The sequence below is a fragment of the Salmo salar genome, chromosome ssa01 (assembly GCF_905237065.1).
Source record: "Salmo salar chromosome ssa01, Ssal_v3.1, whole genome shotgun sequence".
NCBI classification, from domain to species: domain Eukaryota; kingdom Metazoa; phylum Chordata; class Actinopteri; order Salmoniformes; family Salmonidae; genus Salmo; species Salmo salar.
In genome coordinates, this window is record NC_059442.1 from 7,540,523 (window position 1) to 7,563,074 (window position 22,552).

Genomic DNA, 22,552 nt, shown 5'->3' on the forward strand with positions numbered 1-22,552 from the left:
TGTCTGTGGTGCAACGTGGCGTTGGTGGATGGAGCGAGACATGATGTCCCAGATGTGCTCAATTGGATTCAGGTCTGGGGAACGGGCGGGCCAGTCCATAGCATCAATGCCTTCCTCTTGCAGGAACTGCTGACACACTCCAGCCACATGAGGTCTAGCATTGTCTTGCATTAGGAGGAACCCAGGGACAACCGCACCAGCATATGGTCTCACAAGGGGTCTGAGGATCTCATCTCGGTACCTAATGGCACCGAGAGGCTACCTCTGGCGAGCACATGGAGGGCTGTGCTGCCCCCCACTTGACCCTATTAGTTAAAATGACCCCTTCAGTCTTTCTCTCCACATGTTGAACATTATGTATGCGTGTGCTTTCTGCAAATGTATTTATTGCATTCTACACAAGCGGTGCTGGTTTTACTGTATTGTCGGGGGGAGAGAAATATATCTATACACATGAAAGCCTCTGGGTCAAAATGACAACACAACATCATGTTTGTATACAAAATCTACACAGACATTCCACAACACATCAGTGTGTCCACATTTTCAATTTAGGTTCATGACCCTTACTGAGAATAAGAAGTGTACTAGTATTTTGATTTGTCCTTGTTTTGGGGCTTAAGAATAAGATTTTGTTCTTAAATGACTTTCCTAGTTGAATAAAGGTTAAATAAATAAAAAGAAATGCAGCGGCCGTGACTGAAGTCAAACGAGAGTTTGTCTTGGGGGAAGGGTTTCATTTGGGTGTCTCGTTGTGTGTGTTCTCACGTGGCAAACGTTTTTACATTCACTCTGCCTTAAACCTGTTACGGCTAGACGTTCCGCTAGCGGAAATTGCAGAGCACGAAATACAAATTAAATTATTAGAAATATTTAACATTCTTGAAAATACACATGCAATATGTCAAAATAAAGCTTCACTTCTTGTTAATCCAGCCACTGTGTCAGATTTCAAAAAGGCTTTATGGCGAAAGCAAACCATGCGATTATCTGAGGACAGCACCCCACCATACAAACACATGAAAATCATATTTCAACCAAGCAGGTGCAACACGAAAGTCAGAAATAACAATATAATTCATGCCTTACCTTTGAAGATCTTCTTCTGTTGGCACTCCAATATGTCCCAGAAACAATCACAAATGATCCTTTTGTTCGATAAACTCCTTTTTTATATCCCCAAAATGTCAATTTATTTGGCGTGTTTGATTCAGAAAAATTACGGTTCCAACTCGCCCAACATGACGAAAAATGATCTAATAAGTTACCAGTAAACTTTGTCCAAACATTTCAAACAACTTTCCTAATCCATCCTTAGGTATCCTAAAACGTAAATAATCGATAAAATTTAACACGAAATATACTGTAGCGGATAAAATGAAAGTGGAGCGAGTTCCAGGTCGCGTGCACAAAACAAAAAAGTACACTTGGCTTGATACTCAGAAAGGAAAGGGCTACTTCTTAATTTCTCAAAGGAAAAACATCAACCAATTTCTAAAGACTGTTGACATCTAGTGGAAGCCATAGGAACTGCAACCAAGTGCCTCAAAAATCTAGTTCCCCATAGAAACCCAATAGAAAACACAGTCAACTCAACAAAAAAAATCCTGGATGGTTTGTCCTCGGGGTTTCGCCTGCCAAATATGTTCTGTTATACTCACAGACATTATTTTAACAGTTTTAGAAACTTTAGAGTGTTTTCTATCCAAATCTACTAATTATATGCATATCTAGCTTCTGGGCCTGAGTAGCAGGCAGTTTACTTTGGGCACGCTTTTCATCAGGACGTGAAAATACCGCCCCCTATCCCAAAGAGGTTTTAACACAGTTACAGCCACTTCACCTTTCTAGATAACTTGAAACAGTCTAACCAGGTCTTGTGTCTTGGAGTCGCCGAGGTTTGGTCGTGCTAGCCTACTTCTTTCACCAATTGGCCTCAGATGGAAGGTATGCTACCGTGGCAAAGTTGGTTTCTCTGGGGCTAGTTAGGGGCCGTCAATGGGACAATATTAGTATTTTATATGTTGCACATCTTTTAGTTTAAAACATTTGTTTCATGAATTTCGACAATTTATATTTGGTTTGAGGTTTTTAAGTCATTGGAATTTGGAGCCATTGACCTTTCAAAATATTGTCCCATTGTGTCATTTACTGATGGTCCCTAACTAGCCCTATAGGGATATTGAATGTAAAAGCAAATTGACAATGACCATTACGATTAGGTCACGTGCTGCTGCGCTCCAAATTAATGATTACTTGGATGCTGCCAGCCGTGGGCATGTGGGCAGGATTGAAATAAACCAAATAAAACTGTTAGGGTACCCTTCATAACGTGACATAGCATTTTTTTCCTATAATCTCTCTAATCTCAGTTTTGGACGATACTGACTTCATGATCAAAATGATCCTATTTCCACTTTTTAGTAAATTTGGAGACTAGAATAAATGTTTCTTATTCATATCGATTCAACGTAAACCATTTTCAAAAGGAGAAGTTGCTTTTTAGGGGCAGTCACTCTTTAATCACAACCCAAACAACCTGAACCGGGTCAGAAAAACATCACTAGACACGGGGGCCTCTCATGGGGCCTCTCATGGGGTCTATCATGGGGCCTCTCATGGGGTCTTTGTGTGTGTGTCGTGTGTGTGTGTGTGTAACTCTCACTCTAATATTCAGCCTGTTGCTTTTCTTGCCATCTGTCCACCCGGTCAGTGAGTTACCCGATTAGACTGATCCAGCTCCTCTCGGTTATAGATGACGTACAGATGGTTATACTATCAACAAAATATCTGTTTAACCTCTTACATCTAGACGTTCCGCTAGCGGAACACCTGCTCCAATATCCAGTGATAGGCGTGGCGCGAATTACAAATTCCTCAAAAATACAAAAACTTCAATTTTTCAAACATATGACTTTTTCACAGCATTTTAAAGATAAGACTCTCCTTTATCTAACCACACTGTCCGATTTCAAAAAGGCTTTACAACGAAAGCAAAACATTAGATTATGTCAGCAGAGTACCCAGCCAGAAATAATCAGACACTATGCTAGCTTGAAAAATGGGTGTCACAAAAACCCAGAAGACAGCTAAATGCAGCACTAACCTTTGATGATCTTCATCAGATGACAACCCTAGGACATTATGTTATACAATACATGCATGTTTTGTTCAATCAAGTTCATATTTATATCAAAAACCAGCTTTTTACATTAGCATGTGACGTTCAGAACTAGCATACCCCCCGCAAACTTCCGGCGAATTCACTAAGAATTTACTAAATTACTCACGATAAACGTTCACAAAAAGCATAACAATTATTTTAAGAATTATAGATACAGAACTCCTCTATGCACTCGATATGTCCGATTTTAAAATAGCTTTTTGGTGAAAGCACATTTTGCAATATTCTAAGTACATAGCCCAGGCATCACGGGCTAGCTATTTAGACACCCGGCAAGTTTAGCACTCACCAATATCAGGTTTACTATTATAAAAGTTTGATTACCTTTTGTTGTCTTCATCAGAATGCACTCCCAGGACTGCTACTTCAATAACAAATGTTGGTTTGGTCCAAAATAATCCATCGTTATATCCGAATAGCGGCGTTTTGTTCGTGCGTCCCAGACACTATCTGAAATGGTAAATCAGGGTCGCGCGCATGGCGCAATTCGTGACAAAAAAATCTAAATATTCCATTACCGTACTTCGAAGCATGTCAACCGCTGTTTAAAATCCATTTTTATGCCATTTTTCTCGTAAAAAAGCGATAATATTCCGACCGGGAATCTCCTTTTAGCTAAACAGAGGAAAGTAAACAAAGCTTTCGGTCGACGCGGGCACGAGCCTGAGTCTCACAGTACTGTAACCAGCCACTACCCAAACGCGCTACTTTTTTTCAGCCAGAGCCTGCAAAGCCACGATTCAGCTTTTTACCGCCTTCTGAGACCCTATGGCAGCCGTAGGAAGTGTCACGGGACAGCTAAGATCCTCACTCTTCAATAAACAGAGACAAGAAGAACGACACCTTGTCAGACAGGCCACTTCCTGCCTGAAAATAAGTGTATGCATATTCTAGTTACTGGGTAGGAGTGGTAACCAGATTAAATCGGGTACGTTTTTTATCCAGCCGTGAAAATACTGCCCCCTAGCCATAACAGGTTAATAACCAACTGCTTGCTTAGGTTACGGTTAGGATTAGGTTTAGAATAAGTGTTAGGGTAAGGGTTAAGGCTAGGATTAGGGTTAGGGTTAAGAAATATCAGAACGAGCAATGTCAGAGACCAGAATATAAATATACATATAATATATATATATAAATATATATTTACTCAGTAGTCAGTTTATTAGGAGCACTACCAGGTTCACACAACAAATGGTTAGCTCCTACAGACAGTGGCCGTGGCATGCCATATTAAGCAGGCAGTCAGGGATCAAGGCATTCAGTTACTGTTTGATTGAACGTTAGAATGGGCAAAACGAGTGACCTAAGAGACTGAGCGTGGTATGATCGTCGGTGTCAGGCACTCCGGTTCCAGTATCTCAGAAACGGACGGCCTCCTGGACTTTTCACACACAACAGTGTTTAGGGTTTACCGGGAATGGACAAACAAAAAACATCCAGTCAGCTGCGGTCCTGTGGGTGAAAACAGCTTGTTGATGAGAGTTTGAAGGAGAATGGCAAGAGTCATGCAAGCTAACAGGCGACCCACAAACAGGCAAACAACGGCACAGTACAACAGTGGTGTGCAGAACGGCATCTTGGAACGCACAACTTGTCAGTCCTTGATGGGCTATTGCAGCAGACGACCACACCGGGTTCCTATCAGCTAAAAACAAAAAGAAGAGGCTCCAGTGGGCACGTAATCAACAACACTGGACAGTTGAGGAGTGGAAAAACATTGCCTGTGTCGTGTCTTTGGCATCATTAAAACGGAAGACATGTTTATCAAATAACTCTCTGTAATTATTATTATGCGATTAAACTGATTAATCGTGTAACTGTAATTAACTAGAAGGTCGGGGCACCAAGGAAAATATTCAGATTACAAAGTTATAATTTTCCTAATATAACTTTCAGATATCATACTATCTGATCTGAGTCTTCTGATTAATGATGTGTTATTAACCTCGCCAGTCTAATATCTGATCGATTATCTTCTGATTTAATGATGTATTCGTTTACCTCGTCAGTCTCATTCCAAATGTCGTAAATTGTTGGTTATCTGCACGAACCCAGTCTTCACTATGAGTCATCCATACATCAATTGTCTTAAAATCATTTATTAACTAAACTAAATAATTCACAGAAATGCATAATCAAACAGATAAGGTTACAAGGAAATTATAGGAGAATGTGACCTAGTGGGCTAAACCGGGCATGGCGGCTTGTTAGAGAAAAGGGGAGTGTGGGTCAACTGAGAAGGCACTACAGAGTTGATAATTATTAACAATTGAAATGCTAATCTTTTGCACATGAACGCTCACTCATTCGAGAACAATTGCAATCAATATATATATTTACGCTCAGTGTGTCATCGGGATCTTTGTTGAAAAGTTCTGTTCTGTTGGAGAGTTTTGTCCTCGTGTTCTCTCTCTCTCTCGGTTAGAATGGATATTTCAAAGTGACATTCATTAATGTTGTTATAGGACGGCTGTTTCGTCGGTCTTCGCGTTCAATGATACCGAATTCCTAGCTGCAGACTAGTAATTAATATCAAAGACTTGTTATTATTCTGTCGGTTTCAATAGTCTAAGAGTTTAACCACGTGGTATGATTAAAGTTCAGAATGAGGAATGCATGGTCAAACCTTGGCCCTCTCTTCTTGAGGCAAGCTGGTCTGGTGATAGAAACCCTGGGTGGGGGTTTTATTCGGAATGGCAGAAAAAGGCTGTCTCATGACACCAGGTCTCGTCTGTTCATGGGGGCGTGCCGATGACTTGGTAAAACTTTAAACAGAAAATACAATTCTCTCACATTAACATCTTATAAGCATCCCAACATATTCCAAATAGCTTTATCCTTATTCATTAATTTTATACAACCATTAGATGTAAGTCTCACAACTGAGGCTATGATATAAACAGAGCCATGGTAATGTGGCCATATTGTCTCTCATGAGTTTCACAAAATTGTACCAAATGGACCAGTTCGTAGCTGGATTCTTCACCGATCTTCTATACCTTCTCCAGAACATAAATGTTGTTCGGTTCTCCAGTCCTGTGAGGTGGAAGAATTTCTGGGTTCTTTCTATGAAGCCCACTCTCTCTGTATACTGTGGCCATGAGGACCATGAGGGCCATGAGGACATTTTCTTAGGAATTTACGACCTCTTTCACAGGGCCTGAGTAGGGGGAGGTAAGGGGATGGTACATAGAAAACCCAAAGAGGGCAACGTCATGACACCTGGTTCGATGAATCCTGGATCCAACGTTGGAACGCCACACCATGCAGAATCCATGCCCCAAATATATATATATTTAAATATATATTTAAAAATATTTATATATTTAACCTTTAATTAACTATGCAAGTCAGTTAAGAACAAATTCTTATTTACAATGACGGCCTACCCCAGCCAAACCCTAACTCGGACAACGCTGAGCCAATTGTGCGCCGCCCTATGGGATTCACAACGTCCGGTTGTGATACACTCTGGAATTCAGGCTGTTATGGAGGCAAAGAGGGGGGGGTACTATCCCATACTAGATGTGTGTACCTAATAAACTGGAAGTGTGTAAAACCGTATGTAAACATTATTAAAGTGACCAGTGTTCTATGACTATGTACATAGTGCAGTAGTCTCTACGGTGTAGGGTAGAGTAGTAGGTGGTAGCCGGCTAGAACAGGGCAGGAATAAGGTTAGGGTTAGGGTTAGTAAATAGTTAGTTGAAATGTTGTTGACAGTTATTGAACAACTACAAACCATCTGACTAAATACAGTGTTACTATCCTAGACACAGGAGGCGGATTGTACAGTTCTCAGATGATTTATTGTAAACACGGGGCAGGCAAAGGGCAGGTCGAGGACAGGCAGAGGTTCGTAATCAGGTCAGAGTCAGGCAGGTACAGGATGGCAGGCAGGCTTGGGGTTAGGGCATGCAGAATGGTCAGAACTGGGAAAAACTAGGAAACAGAACAGGAAGACAGGAAAGCACGCTGGTAAGACCTGGCAAGACAAGACGATCTGGCAATAGACAAACAGAGAACACAGATATAAATACACGGGGGGTAATGGGGTAGATGGGCGACGCCTGAAGGGGGGTGGAGACAAGCTCAAAGACAGGTGAAACAGATCAGAGTGTGACAGTTACTTAAGCTCAAGACTGCCACCTACTGGTGAGAGAGGTACTGTCACCAGAATAGTTATTACTGTAGGAGAATTAGTGACATCTACTGGTAAGTTTTATTGTCACATGCACAGGATACAGCAGGTGTAAAACAGTCCAGTGAAATGCTTAACCTGCGAGCTCTTTCCCAACAGCACAATAAAGGTAATAATATAGAAAATAAGAAGAACGTGAAATACGAGAGAAGAATAAGAACGTTAACCTCTATGGGACCGGCGGGACGAATTCGTCCCACCTACGTAACAGCCACTGCCATCCTGTGGCGCGATTTTCAAAATCTTCAAAATCATATTACTTCAATTTCTCAAACATATGACTATTTTACAGCCATTTAAAGATAAGACTCTCGTTAATCTAACCACACTGTCCGATTTCAAAAAGGCTTTACAACGAAAGCAAAACATTAGATTATGTCAGCAGAGTACCAAGCCAGAAATAATCAGACACCCATTTTTCAAGCCAGCATATAATGTCACCAAAACCCAGAAGACAGCTAAATGCAGCACTCACCTTTGATGATCTTCATCAGATGACAACCCTAGGACATTATGTTATACAATACATGCATGTTTTGTTCAATCAAGTTCATATTTATATCAAAAACCAGCTTTTTACATTAGCATGTGACGTTCAGAACTAGCATACCCCCGCAAACTTACGGGGAATTCGCTAACATTTTACTAAATTACTCACGATAAACGTTCACAAAAAGCATAACAATTATTTTAAGAATTATAGATACAGACCTCCTCTATGCACTCGATATGTCCGATTTTAAAATAGCTTTTTGGTGAAAGCACATTTTGCAATATTCTAAGTACATAGCCCAAGCATCACGGGCTCGCTTATTTAGACACCCGGCAAGTTTAGCACTCACCATAATCATATTTACTATTATAAAAATGTCATTACCTTTTGTTGTCTTCGTCAGAATGCACACCCAGGACGTCTACTTCAATAACAAATGTTGGTTTGGTCCAAAATAATCCATCGTTATATCCGAATAGCGGCGTTTTGTTCGTATGCGTTCCAGACACTATCCGAAATAGTAAAGAAGTGTCGCGCGCTGGCGCAATTCCTGACAATAAAATTCAAAGTATTCCATTGCCGTACGTCAAGCATGTCAACCGCTGTTTAAAATCAATTTTTACGTCATTTTTCTCGTAGAAAAGCGATAAAATTCCGACAGGGAATCTCCTTTTCGGCAAACAGAGGAAAAAATCCCAAAGGCGGGGGCGGTCGGGGTCACGCGCATAAGCTAGTGTCTCTTGATGGGCCACTTGAGAAAGGCGATAATGTGTTTCAGCCTGGGGCTGGAATGACGACATTCTCTTTTTTCCCGGGCTCTGAGAGCCTATGGACGACGTGGGAAGTGTCACGTTAGAGCAGAGATCCTTAGTAAATGATAGAGATGGCAAAGAAGTTCCAGAAATGGTCAGACAGGCCACTTCCTGTAAAGGAATCTCTCAGGTTTTGACCTGCCATTTGAGTTCTGTTATACTCACAGACACCATTCAAACAGTTTTAGAAAATTTAGGGTGTTTTCTATCCATATGTAATAAGTATATGCATATTCTAGTTACTGAGTAGGAGTGGTAACCAGATTAAATCGGGTATGTTTTTTATCCAGCCGTGTCAATGCTGCCCCCTAGCCCTAACAGGTTAAATACGAGAGAAGAAGAAGAAGGTGAAAGAAAGTGAAAAGAAGAGAACGTCCATCCAACAGCCTTGAGCTTATTGCAGATCCCTTGTGAATCACCGAGTTTGGCCGCCTGAGAAATCGGAGGAGAGGGACCTTGGTCAGAGAAGTGACTAAGAACCAGATGGTCACTCTGACAGTTCCTTTGTGGAGATGGGAGAACCTTCCAGAAGGACATCCATCTCTACAGCACTCCACCAATCAGGCCTTTATGGTAGAGTGGCCAGACGGAAGCCACTCCTCAGTAAAAGGCACATGACGGCCCATTTGGAGTTTGCCAAAAGGCACCTAAAGACTCTCAGACCATGAGAAACAAGATTCTGTGGTCTGATGAAACCAAGATTGAACTCTTTGGCCTGAATGCCAGGCGTCACATCTGGAAGAAACCTGGCACCATCCCTACGGTGAAGCATGGTGGTGGTAGCATCGTGCTGTGGGGATGTTTTTCAGCGGCAGGGACTGAGACTTGTCAGGATTGAGGGAAAGATGAACGGAGCAAATTACAGAGAGATCCTTGATAAAAACCTGCTCCATAGCTCTGAGGACCTCGGACTGAGGCAAAGGTTAATCTTACAACAGGACAAGGACCCTAAGCACACAGCCAAGACAACACAAGAGTGGCTTCGGGGCAAATCTCTGAAGGTCCTTGAGTGGTCCAGCCAAAACCTGGACTTGAGCCCGATTGAACATCTCTGGAGAGACCTGAAAATAGCTGTGCAGCGATGCTCCCCATCCAACCTGACAGAGCTTGAAAGTATCTGCAGAGAAGAATGGGAGAAACTCCTCAAATACAGGTGTTACAAGCTTGTAGCATCATACCCAAGAAGATTCGATGCTGTAATCGCTGCCAAAGGTACTTCAACAAAGTACTGAGTAAAGGGTCTCAATACTTATGTAAATGAGATACATCCATTTTTTTATTTGATACATTTGCACAAATTCATAGAAACCTGTTTTTGCTTTGTCATCATAGGATATTGTGTATAAATTGATGAAAAAAAAACTATTCAATCAAATTTAGAATAAGGCTGTAACTTAACAAAATGTGGAAAAACTCAAGGAGTCTGAATACTTTCCGAATGCACTGTATATAGATATACGTTTGGACACACTTACTCATTCAAGGGTTTTTCTTTATTTGTACTATTGTCTACATCGTAGAATAATAGTGAAGACATCAGAACTATGAAATAGCACATATAGAATTATGTTGTAATCAAAAAGTGTTAAACAAATCAAAATATATTTTCTATTTTAGATTATTCAAAATATCCACCCTTTGCCTTGATGACAGCTTTGCACACTCTTGGCATTCTCTCGACCAACAGTATTGAAGGAGTTCCCACACATGCTGAGCACTTGTTGGTTTCTTTTCCTTCACTCTGCAATCCAACTCGTCCCAAACCATCTCAATTGGGTTGAGATCGGGTGATTGTGGAGGCCAGGTCATCTGATGCAGCACTCCATCACTCTTTCTTGGTCCAATAGCCCGTACACAGCCTGGAGATGTGTTGGGTCATTGTCCTGTTGAAAAACAAATGACAGTCCCACTAAGCACAAACTAGTTGGGATGGCATAAAGCTGCAGAATGCTGTGGTAGCCATGCTGGTTAAGTGTGCCATGAATTCTAAGCAAATCACAGATAGTTTCACCAGCAAAGCACCCCCACACCATCACACCTCCTCCTCCATGCTTTACGGTGGGAACCACACATGCCGAGATCATCCATTCACCTACTCTGCGTTTCAAAAAGACATGGCGGTTGGAACCAAAAATCTCAAATTTGGACTTATCCGATCAAAGGACAGATTTCCATTGCTCGTGTTTCTTAGCCATAGCAAGTCTCTTCTTGTTATTGGTGTCCTTTAGTAGTGGTTTCTTTGTAGCAATTTGACCATGAAGGCCTGATTCACGCAGTCTCCTCTGAACAGTTGATGTTGAGATGCGTCTGTTACTTGAACTCTGTGAAGCATTTATTTGGGCTGCAATTTCTGAGGCTGGTAACTCTAATGAACTTATCCTCTGCAGCAGAGGAAACTCTGGGACTTCCCCTCCTGTGGCGGTCCTCATGAGAGCCATCATAGCGCTTGATGGTTTTTGCAACTCCAAATTTTCCGGATTGACTGACCTTCATGTCTTAAGGTATTCAGAATTCCACTTCCTGTTTCAATCGGTCTCGGGGTTTTGACTGCCATTTGAGTTCTGTTATACTCACAGACACCATTCAAACAGTTTTAGAAACTTTAGAGTGTTTTCTATCCATATATAATAAGTATATGCATGCCCTAGCTTCTGAGTTTGATTAGTAGGCCGTTGAAAATGGGAACGATTTTTTTTCAAAATGCGCTGTGGCGCCCCCTATCCTAGGGTATCCTCAAGAGGTTAAGGTAATGATGGACTGTAGTTTCTCTTTGTTTATTTGAGTTGTTCTTGCCATAATATGGACTTGGTCTTTTACCATATAGGGCTATCTTCTGTATACCAACCCTACCTTCTCACAACACAACTGGTTGCCTCAAACGTATTAAGAAGGAAAGAAATTTCACAAATTGCCTTTTAACAAGGCATACCTCTCCATTTAAATGCATTCCAGGTGACTACCTCATGATGCTGGTTAAGAGAATGCCAAGATTGTGCGAAGCTGTAATCAAGGCAAAAGGTGTCTGCTTTGAAGAATCTCAAATATAAAATCTATTTTGATTTGTTTTAACACTTTTTTTGGTTACTTCATGATTCCATATGTGTTATTTTGTTGTCTTCACTATTATTTTACAATGTAGAATATAGTAAAAATAAAGAAAAACCTTTGAATGAGTCAGTGTGTCCAAACCTTTGGCTGCTATTGTATATTTTGTGTTGAATGTGTATTTTATATTGTATTATACAGGGCACATTTGGAAAAGAGACCTAGGTCTCAATATGCCTTCCCTGTCAAAATAAAGTTTAAATAATAAAGCCTTCGTCAATTTTTTTCGGCTGTTTGTGAACACAAATTGTTTTTCTGAGGCATGTCAAAGTTCAGTTGCCGAAGTCTACGGCCTGTCGTCTGTGATTGGTCAACAGTTGGGATTCTTCAATTAAGTATTTGTTGTTATTCAACGAGAGACGACTCATTTTCATGCAACATTTTTCACTTGAGTAACACTGTACCTATTCTTATATTAGTTAGAGGTATAATGTTTCGCTTGAGTAATACTGTACCTATTCTTATATTAGTTAGAGGTATAATTGCGCGACTAAGACCTCTACAAAAACGTCAACATTAATGACGGATTTCTTGAGTTATCTTAGATTAATTCTGACTATTTTGAGGAAGTTTATACTGGCTACAGCATCTCAAGATTCACATTTTTTCAAGCGAAGTTGTTTTAAGGGAGTATGCGAGCATACTCGTTCGAGTTCGGAACTAGCCAAACCGAAGAATGCTGAAGCCTTTAATCTGCATTCAATCTTCTCTATTCTCATTTCCTCTCCTTTCCTTTCTTTCCCTCTCCTCTCCTCTCCTCTCCTCTCCTCTCCTCTCCTCTCCTCTCCTCTCCTCTCCTCTCCTCTCCTCTCCTCTCCTCTCCTCTCCTCTCCTCTCCTCTCCTCTCCTCTCCTCTCCTCTCCTCTCCTCTCCTCTCCTCTCCTCTTTCAGAGGTCCAAGCTGCTGGACTATCTGTCTCAGTCCTGCTTCTCTGTCTGCTGGAGGAGAAAGGTACCACAGGCCCTACTGGGACTAGCCTGAGATAGTAGTTACTATAGCCTTTAACTACCTCTGTGTGCTGTAGCTCACTGGGCTCCATAGTGGTTTGTGCTAGCGTTTAGCCTGTGTTAGCAATTAGCCTGTGCTAGCTCTTAGCCTGTGCTAGTGTTTAGCCTGTATTAGCTAACTGGGGGTTGTGGATAATAATCTAAGTGATTAATTCCTCCCTGTCATTTTTCTCTCTCCATCAGTCTACAGCGGCATCCCCAGACGAGGACCTCTTTGCATATTCGTTCCGGCCGCCGCCGAGCCCCCCGTTGAACTTTTACGAAGACATTGATGACACAGTTAATGGGGGTGACATCATGACTAATGTCTGTGATCTCACAGTCGCCGAAGAAACGGAATGGTCCAAGCCCCTCCCCCTGCCGACACCAGAGGAGAAGATGAGGCAGCAGGCGCAGGCCATCGCCGCTGACATAGTACCCATTAACATCACTGGTACACACAGTACATAGTACCCATTAACATCACTGGTACACACAGTACATAGTACCCATTAACATCACTGGTACACACAGTACATAGTACCCATTAACATCACTGGTACACACAGTACATAGTACCCATTAACATCACTGGTACACACAGTACATAGGACCCATTATACATAGTACCCATTAACATCACTGGTACACACAGTACATAGGACCCATTAACATCACTGGTACACACAGTACATAGTACCCATCAACATCACTGGTACACACACACATACATACATACCTCACCATGCTCTACGGAGGAGGTTGAAAACTGAAGAGATCTTCCCAGATATCCATATTTAACCCTCAGTATGTATGTGTAACAGTCGTTTCTCCCCCCCCATTCAGGTGAAAGTTTTGAGCGCCAGGCCAGTTTCCGGCGGGCGTTAGCCAACACAGACAGTCTGATCCGTCATCCCCGGAACAAACTCACACGCCGCAAGACCATCACAGGGATACCTGATGACGTCCCCAGAGATCTGGGTAAGTCTCTCCCACTCTACTCTGTGTGTGTTTGCACCCAGACCTTGTCTTTGGTAATCTTTATAACCTCTCTCTATCTCTCTCCTCCCTTTCTCTCTCCTGTTCCCCCTTCCTCTCTCTCTCTCTCTCTCTCTCTCTCTCTCTCTCTCTCTCTCTCTCTCTCTCTCTCTCTCTCTCTCTCTCTCTCTCAATTTTCAATTAAATTCAAAGGGCTTTATTGGCATGGGAAACATACTGTATGTTAACATTGCCAAAGCAAGTGAAATAGATAATAAACAAAAGTAAAATAAACAATAGAAAAAATTAACAGTATACACTAAACTCACAAAAGTTCACTCTCAGTTCCGAAGGAATAGAGACATTTCAAATGTCATATTATGGCTAAATACAGTTTTGCAACGATGTGCAAATGTAAAAATAGTTCCTTGGCGTACACATCAATGACAATTTGAAATGTTCCACCAACACAGACAGTGTTCTTCAGGAGGCTGAAGAAATTCAACTTGGCCCCTAAGACCCTCAGAAACTTTTACAGTTGCACAATTGAGAGCATCCTGTTGGGCTGTATCACCACATGGTATGGCAACTGCACCACCTGAAACCTCAGGGCTCTCCAGATGGTGGTGCAGTCTGCACAACGCTTCACCAGTGGCACACTGCCTGCCCTCCAGCACACCTACAGCACCCGATGTCATAGGAAGGCTAAAAAGATCATCAAGGACAATCAACCACCCAAGTCAAGGCTGTCATCCAGAAGGCGAGGTCAGTACAGGTGCATCAAAGCTGGGACCGAGAGACTGAAAAACAGCTTCTATCTCAAGGGTATCAGACTGTTAAATAGCCATCACTAGCCGGCTACCACCCGGTTACTCAACCCTACGCCTTAGGAGGCTGCTGCCCCATAGACATAGACATGGAATCACTGGTCACTTTAATAATGTTTACATACTGCTTTACTCATCTCATATGTATATACTGTACTCTACTGTATTTTAGTCAATGCCATTCTGACATTGCTCGTCATCATATTTATATATTTCTTAATTCCAGTATTTTACTTTTAGATTTGTGTGTATTGTTGTGAATTGTTAGATACTACTCCACTGAACAATATAATTTTGCTACACCCGCAATAACATCTGCTAAATATACAGTTTAAGTCGGAAGTTTACGTACACTAAGTTGACTGTGCCTTTAAACAGCTTGGAAAATTCCAGAAAATGATGTCATGGCTTTAGAATCTTCTGATAGGCTAATTGACATCATTTGAGTCAATTGGAGGTGTACCTGTGGATGTATTTCAAGGCCTACCTTCAAACTCAGTGCCTCTTTGCTTGACATCATCGGAAAATAAAAAGAAATCAGCCAAGACCTCCAACAAAAACATTGTAGACCTCCACAAGTCTGGTTCATCCTTGGGAGCAATTTCCAAATGCCTGAAGGTACAACGTTCATCTGTACAAAGAATAGTACGCAAGTATAAACACCATGGGACCACGCAGCCATCATACCGCTCAGGAAGGAGACGCGTTCTGTCTCCTAGAGATTAATGTACTTTGGTGTGAAAAGTGCAAATCAATCCCAGAACAACAGCAAAGGACGCTGAAAGATGCTGGAGGAAACAGGTACAAAACTATCTATATCCACAGTAAAACAAGTCCTATATGGACATAACCTGAAAGGCCGCTCAGCAAGGAAGAAGCCACTGCTAAGAAACCGCCATAAAAAGCCAGACTACTGTTTGCAACTGCAGATGGGGACAAATATCGTACTTTTTGGAAAAATATCCTCTGGTCTAATGAAACAAAAATAGAACTGTTTGACCAAAATGACCATCGGTATGTTTGGAGGAAAAAGGGGGATGCTTGCAAGCCGAAGAACACCATCCCAACCGTGTAGGGGGTGGCAGCATCATGTTGTGGGGGTGCTTTGCTGCATGAGGGGCTGGTGCACTTCACAAAATAGATGGCTTCATGAGGAAAGAAAAGTACGTGGATATATTGAAGCGACATCTCAAGACATCAGTCAGGAAGTTAAAGCTTGGTCGCAAATGGGTCTTCCAAATGGACAATGACCACAAGCATACTTCCAAAGTTGTGGCAAAATGACTTAAGGACAACAAAGTCAAGGTATTGGAGTGGCCATCACAAAGCCCTGACCTCAATCCTATAGAAAATGTGTGGGCAGAACTGAAAAAGCGTGTGCAAGCAAGGAGGCCTACAAACCTGACTCAGTTACACCAGCTCTGTCAGGAGGAATGGGCCAAAATTCACCCAACTTATTGTGGGAAGCTTGTGGAAGGCTACCCGAAACGTTTGACCGAAGTTAAACAATTTAAAGGCAATGCTATCTAATTGAGTGTATGTAAACTTCTGACCCACTGGAAATGTGATGAAAGAAATAAAAGCTGAAATAAATCATTCTCTCTACTATTATTCTGACATTTCACATTCTTAAAATAAAGTGGTGATCCTAACTGACCAAAGACAGGGATTTTTTACTTGGATTAAATGTCAGGAATTGTGAAAAACGGAGTTTAAATGTAATTGGCTAATGTGTATGTAAACTTCCAACTTCAACTGTATGTATGATACCAATAAAATTTGATTTGATTTAAAATACAACATGGAAAATAAATAAACATAAATATGGGTTGTACTTACAATGGTGTTTGTTCTTCACTGGTTACACTTTTCCAGTGGCAACAGGTCAGAAATCTTGCTGCTGTGATGGCACACTGTGGTATTTCTCCCAATAGATATGGGAGTTTATCAAAATTGGGTTTGTTTTCAAATTCTTTGTGGGTCTGTGTAATCTGAGGGAAATATGTGTCTCTAATATGGACATACATTTGGCAGGAGGTTAGGAAGTGCAGCTCAGTTTCCACCTCCTTTTGTGGACAGTGTGCACATAGCCTGTCTTCTCTTGAGAGCCAGGTCTGCCTATGGCGGCCTCTCTCAATAGCAAGGCTGTGCTTACTGAGTCTGTACATAGTCAAAGCTTTCCTTAATTTTGGGTCAGTCACAGTGGTCAGGTATTCTGCCACTGTGTACTCTCTGTTTAGGGCCAAATAGCATTCTAGTTTGCTCAGTTGTTTTGTTAAATCTTTCCAATGTGTCAAGTCATTTTGGTTTCTCGTTATCGGTTCTAATTGTGTTGCTGTCCTGGAGCTCAGTTTGTGTTTGTGAACAGAGCCCCAGGACCAGCTTGCTTAGACGACTGTTCTCCAGGTTCATCTCTCTATAGGTGATTACTTTGTTATGGAAGGTTTGGGAATCGCTTCCTTTTAGGTGGTTGTAGAATTTAACTGCTCTTTTCTGGATTTGGATAATTAGCCTGTATCGGCCTAATTCTGCTCTGCATGCATTATTTGGTGTTTTACGTTGTACACTGAGGATATATTTTATTTTTGCGACAAACACAAAAAAAATTCAATTTGGTGTTTGTCCCATTTTGTGAATTCTTGGTTGGTGAGCAGACCCCAGACCTCACAACCATAAAGGGCAATGGGTTCTATAACTGATTCAAGAATGTTTAGCCAGATCCTAATTGGGATGTTGAATTTTATGTTCCTTATGATGGTATAGAAGGCCCTTCTTGCCTTGTCTCTCAGATCGTTCACAGCTTTGTGGAAGTTTCCTGTGCTGCTGATGTTTAGGCAGAGGTATGTATCGTTTTTTGTGTGTTCTATGGCAATGGTGTTGAGATAGAATTTGTATTTGTGGTCCTGGCAACTGGACCTTTTTTGGAACACCATTTTTTTTTTTAATGAGATTTACTGTCAGGGCCCAGGTCTGACACAATCTGTGCAGAAGATCTAGATGCTTCTGTAGGCTCTCCTTGATTGGGGACAGAAGCACCAGATCATCAGCAAACAGTAGACATATGACTTCAGAGTGTAGTAGGGTGAGGCCGGGTGCTGCAGACTGTTCAAGTGCCCTCGCCATTTCGTTGATATATATGTTGAAGAGGGTCGTGCTCAAGCTGCATCCCTGTCTCACCCCACGGCCCTGTGGAAAGAAATGTGTGTGTTTCTTGTCAATTTTACCCGCACACTTGTATTTTGTGTAAATGCATTCTATAATGTTGTGTGTTTTTGAAATCACCAAATCATAAGAAGACTTTGCCTTTGTTTTGGTTTGTTTGTTTGTCAATTAGGGTGTGCAGGATTAATACGTGGTGTGTCGTACAATAATTTGGTAAAAAGCAAATTTGACATTTGCTCAGTACATTGTTTTCACTGAGGACGTGTACTCTCTCTTTTCCTCGCCTCGCCTCGCCTCGCCTCCTCTCGCCTCCTCTCGCCTCCTCTCCTCTCCTCCCCTCCCCTCCTCGCCTCCTCTCCTCTCCTCCCCTCAATTATTTTTTCTTATCCTCTCCTCTTCCTCTACAGAACATGAAGCTGATGAAGAGCCAGGGTGTAGTGGAACAGTGGTTCAGCCTGGTCAGTACTCTACTTTGGGCCGGATCGGCATTGTCAACACAGCCCTGCTACAGAGCACTATCATACGGCGCTCACACACCCAGTCACACACGCCCTCATATGCCCCAGAGGCCGGCCAGACGGGGGACGAGAGAAGAGAGGAGGGAAGGTTGGACGAGGAGAGCGTGGTGGATAAGAGAGAGGAGGAGGAAAGGAGGGAGGAGAGGAGAGTGGTGAAGTCATCAGTGTGTCGGATCCAGGCCCAGAGAGGACAGGGCATCTCTTCTCTGATGGCTTCTCTCACCCCGACCCTCAACCCTAACCCCACCTTTACTCCTAACTCTCACCCTAGCCTCACTCTTAACTCTAACCCTTCCCTTAAGATTCAACCTCACCCAAGCCTCACCCTCACCCCCTCATCTTCCTTGGGCAGTGACTCCCTGGCGGGTGAAGATGGGGGGGAGGGCTTCCACAGCCTCCCTCGTGAGGACACCTTGTCCTCTGTGAGCAGCTGCCTTACCACCCCCTACAGGACACTCTGCGACACTGCACCCTGCTCTAAGGTGAGTATACACTGAGTGTACAAAACATTAAGAACACCTTCCTAATATTGAGTTGCACCCTCTTTTGCCCTCAGAACAGCCTCAGTTCATCGGGGCATGGACTCTACAAGGTGTCGAAAGCGTTCCACAGGGATGCTGGCCCATGTTGACTCCAATGCTTCCCACAGTTGTGTATTTGTATTTGTATTTATTATGGATCCCCTTTACTCTTCCTGGGGTCGAGCAAAATTAAGGCAGTTTATAAAATGTTTAAAACATAACAATACATTCACAGATTTCACAACACACTGTGTGCCCTCAGGCCCCTACTCCACCACTACCACATATCTACAGTACTAAATCCATGTGTATATATAGTCCGCATGTTATCGTGTGTGTGTGTGTGTGTGTGTGTGTGTGTGTGTGTGTGTGTGTGTGTGTGTGTGTGTGCATGTGTCTGTGCCAATGTTTGTGTTGCTTCCCAGTTCCCGCTGTTTCATAATATTTTTTTAATCTGTTTTTGAAATCTAATTTTTCTGCTTGTGTCAGTTACTTGATGTGGAATAGAGCTCCATGTAGTCATGGTTCTATGTAGTGCTGTGTGCCTCCCATAGTCTGTTCTGGACTTGGGGACTGTGAAGAGACCTCTTGTGGCATGTCTTTTGGGGTATGCATGGGTGTCCGAACTGTGTGCCAGTAGTTTAGATAGACAGATCGGTGCATTCAACATGTCAATACCTCTCATAAATAAAAGTAGTGATGAAGTCAATCTCTCCTCCACTTTCAGCCAGGAGAGATTGTTATGCATATTATTAATATTAGCTTTCTATATACATCCAAGGGCCAGCCGTGCTGCCCTGTTCTGAGCCAATTGCAATTTTCCTTTTTTGTGGCACCTGACCACATAACTGAACAGTAGTCAAGGTGCGACAAAACTAGGGCCTGTAGGACCTGCCTTGTTGATAGTGTTGTTAAGAAGGCAGAGCATCGCTTTATTATAGACAGACTTCTCATCTTAGCTACTACTGCATCAATATGTTTTGACCATGACAGCTTACAATCTAGTGTTACTCCAAGCAGTTTAGTCATCTCAACTTGGTCAATTTCCACATGATTTATTACAAGATTTAGTTGAGGTTTAGAGTTTAGGGTTTAGTGAGTGTTTTGTTCCAAATACAATGCTTTTAGTTTTAGAAATATTTAGGGCTAACTTATTCCTTGCCACCCACTCTGAAACTAACTGCAGCTCTTTGTTGAGTGTTGCAGTCATTTCAGTCACTGTAGTAACTGACGTGTATAGTGTTGAGTTATCCGCATACATAGAAACTCTGGCTTTACTCAAAGTCAGCGCATGTCGTTAGTAAAAGTAAAAATTGAAAAAAGCAAGGGGCCTAAAGAGCTACCCTGGGGAATTCCTGATTCTAACTGGATTATATTTGAGAGGCTTCCATTAAAGAACACCTCTGTGTTCTATTAGACAAGTAACTCTTTATCCACATTATAGCAGAGGGTGTAAAGCCATAACACACATGTTTTTCCAGCAGAATGCTATGATCAATAATGTCAAAAGCTGCACTGAGTCTAACAAGACAGCCCCCACAATCACTTTATCATCAATTTCTCTCAGCCAATCATCAGTCATTTGTGTCAGTGCTGTGCTTGTTGAGTTTCCTTCCCTATAAGCATGCTGAAATTCTGTTGTCAATTAGTTTACTGTTAAATAGTATTGTATCTGGTCAAACACAATGTTTTCCAGAAGTTTACTAAGGGTTGGTAACAGGCTGATTTGTCAGCTATTTGAGCCAGTATAGGGGGCTTTACTATTCTTGGGTAGCGGAATGACTTTAGCGTCCCTCCAGGCCTGAGGGCACACACTCTCTAGTAGGCTTAAATTGAAGATGTGGCAAATAGGAGTGGCAATATCGTCTGCTATTATCCTCAGTAATTTTCCATCTAGATTGGCAGACCCCATTGTCTTGTCATTGTTGATAGACAACAATACCTTTTCACCTCTTCCAAACTGACTTTACAGAATTCAAAAGTACAGTTCTTGTCTTTTATAATTTGGTCCGATATACTTGGATGTGTAGTGTCAGCGTTTGTTGCTGCCATGTCATCCCTAAGTTTGCTTATCTTGCCAATGAAAAAGTAATTAAAGTAGTTTGCAATATCAGTGGGCTTTGTGATGAATGAGCCATCTGATTCAATGAATGAATGAGTCGAGTTGGCGTTTTTTTCCAAAATGTAATTTCTTTATATAATTTATCTTTGTTTCATAGTGTAGTTTATTTTTCTTTATTTTAATTTGCAGTATGTTTGCCATTCAGTTGGGCTGCCAGACTTAATTGCCATACCTTTAGCCTCATTCCTCTCAACCATACAATTTTCAATTCCTCATCAATCCAAGGGGATTTAACAGAGTGCATGCTCATTAGTAAATGTGTCAAGTGCAGTGTCTGGTTGCTCCTCATTACATATGTCACGTCCTGGCCAGTATAAGGGTGAATTGTCATTGTAGTTTGGTCAGGACGTGGCAGAGGGTATTCGTTTTATGTGGTTCGGGGTGGTGTGTTTGTTGAAGGGGCATTTGATTTAAGTATTCCGGGGGTTTTTGGGCACTGTTTGATTTTCATGTATTCTATGTTTAGTCTAGTGTGTCTATTTCTATGTTTGGTTAATTGGGGTTGGGACTCTCAGTTGAAGGCAGGTGTTGTCTATTTGCCTTTGATTGAGAGTCCCATATATTAGGGTGTGTTTGTGTTTGTCATTTGTGGGAGATTGTTCTGTGTTTAGCCTTGTGCCTTGCCAGACTGTTTTGTTGATCGTTCGTTCTTTTGTTATTTTGGTGTTCATTTTGAATTCATTAAACGTCAAGATGAGCATACACATACCTGCTGCGTTTTGGTCTCATCACTACGACAACACACCACAGACCAGCAAATATTCTTTACATCATCAACATATGAATCACTACAAAACTTCTTGTATGACCTCTTAGGGCTAAAAAAAACCCAAAAAGTACAAGATTACAGTTTAATGCTTTTAGCAATACAAATAATATTTGTATTAGGCCCAGCCTTTTGAACTGTGGTTTTCCTAAATATGGCTCTTATTTTGTGATCACTACATCCTATGGATTTGGATACTGCTTTAAACATTTCTTGCAGATCATTGGGACGCTAGCGTCCCATCAAATTGCAGAGCGTGAAATTCAAATTAAATTACTATAAATATTTAACTTTCCTGAAATCACAAGTGCAATACATCAAAATAAAGCTTAAGTTGTTGTTAATCCAGCCGCCGTGTCAGATTTCAAAAAGGCTTTACGGGGAAAGCAAACCATGCAATTATCTGAGGACAGCGCCCAGCACACAAATACATAACAAATAATTTTCAACCAGGGAGTTGCGACACCAAAGTCAGAAATAGTGATATAATATATGCCTTACCTTTGAAGATCTTCTTCTGTTGGCACTCCAAAAGGTCTCAGTTACATTACAAATAGTCCTTTTGTTCGATAAAGTCCTTCTTTATATCCATAAATACTCAGTTTAGCTGGCACAATTCAGTCAATAATCCACTCGGTTTCCCTCCTTCAAAATGCATACAAAATGTTACCAATAAACTTATCCTAACAAGTCAAGCAATGTTTATAATCAAACCTTAGGTACCCTAATATCCAAATAAACAATACAATTTAAGACAGAGAATTGTTATTGTCTTTACCGGAGATAAACAAAAAGAAGGCGCTCTCTCGGCCACGCGCTTGGAAACACTACAGCCAAAATGGAAGCCACTTAGAAAAACTACAACTTCTCCCTTTTT

General features: G+C 41.6%; 1 protein-coding gene across 1 annotated transcript in view; it reads left to right on the forward strand.

Annotated features, from left to right (window-relative positions):
* The window catches only part of LOC106605304 (mucin-17), a 45,894-nt gene that overhangs the window by 12,156 nt on the left and 11,186 nt on the right, over positions 1-22,552 (forward strand). Inside the window, exons 5-8 of the mRNA XM_045694308.1 lie at positions 12,687-12,746; positions 12,986-13,235; positions 13,628-13,762; positions 18,156-18,748. Of these exons, the coding sequence (XP_045550264.1) occupies positions 12,687-12,746; positions 12,986-13,235; positions 13,628-13,762; positions 18,156-18,748 (1,038 nt within the window). The remainder of the gene's footprint in view (positions 1-12,686; positions 12,747-12,985; positions 13,236-13,627; positions 13,763-18,155; positions 18,749-22,552) is intronic.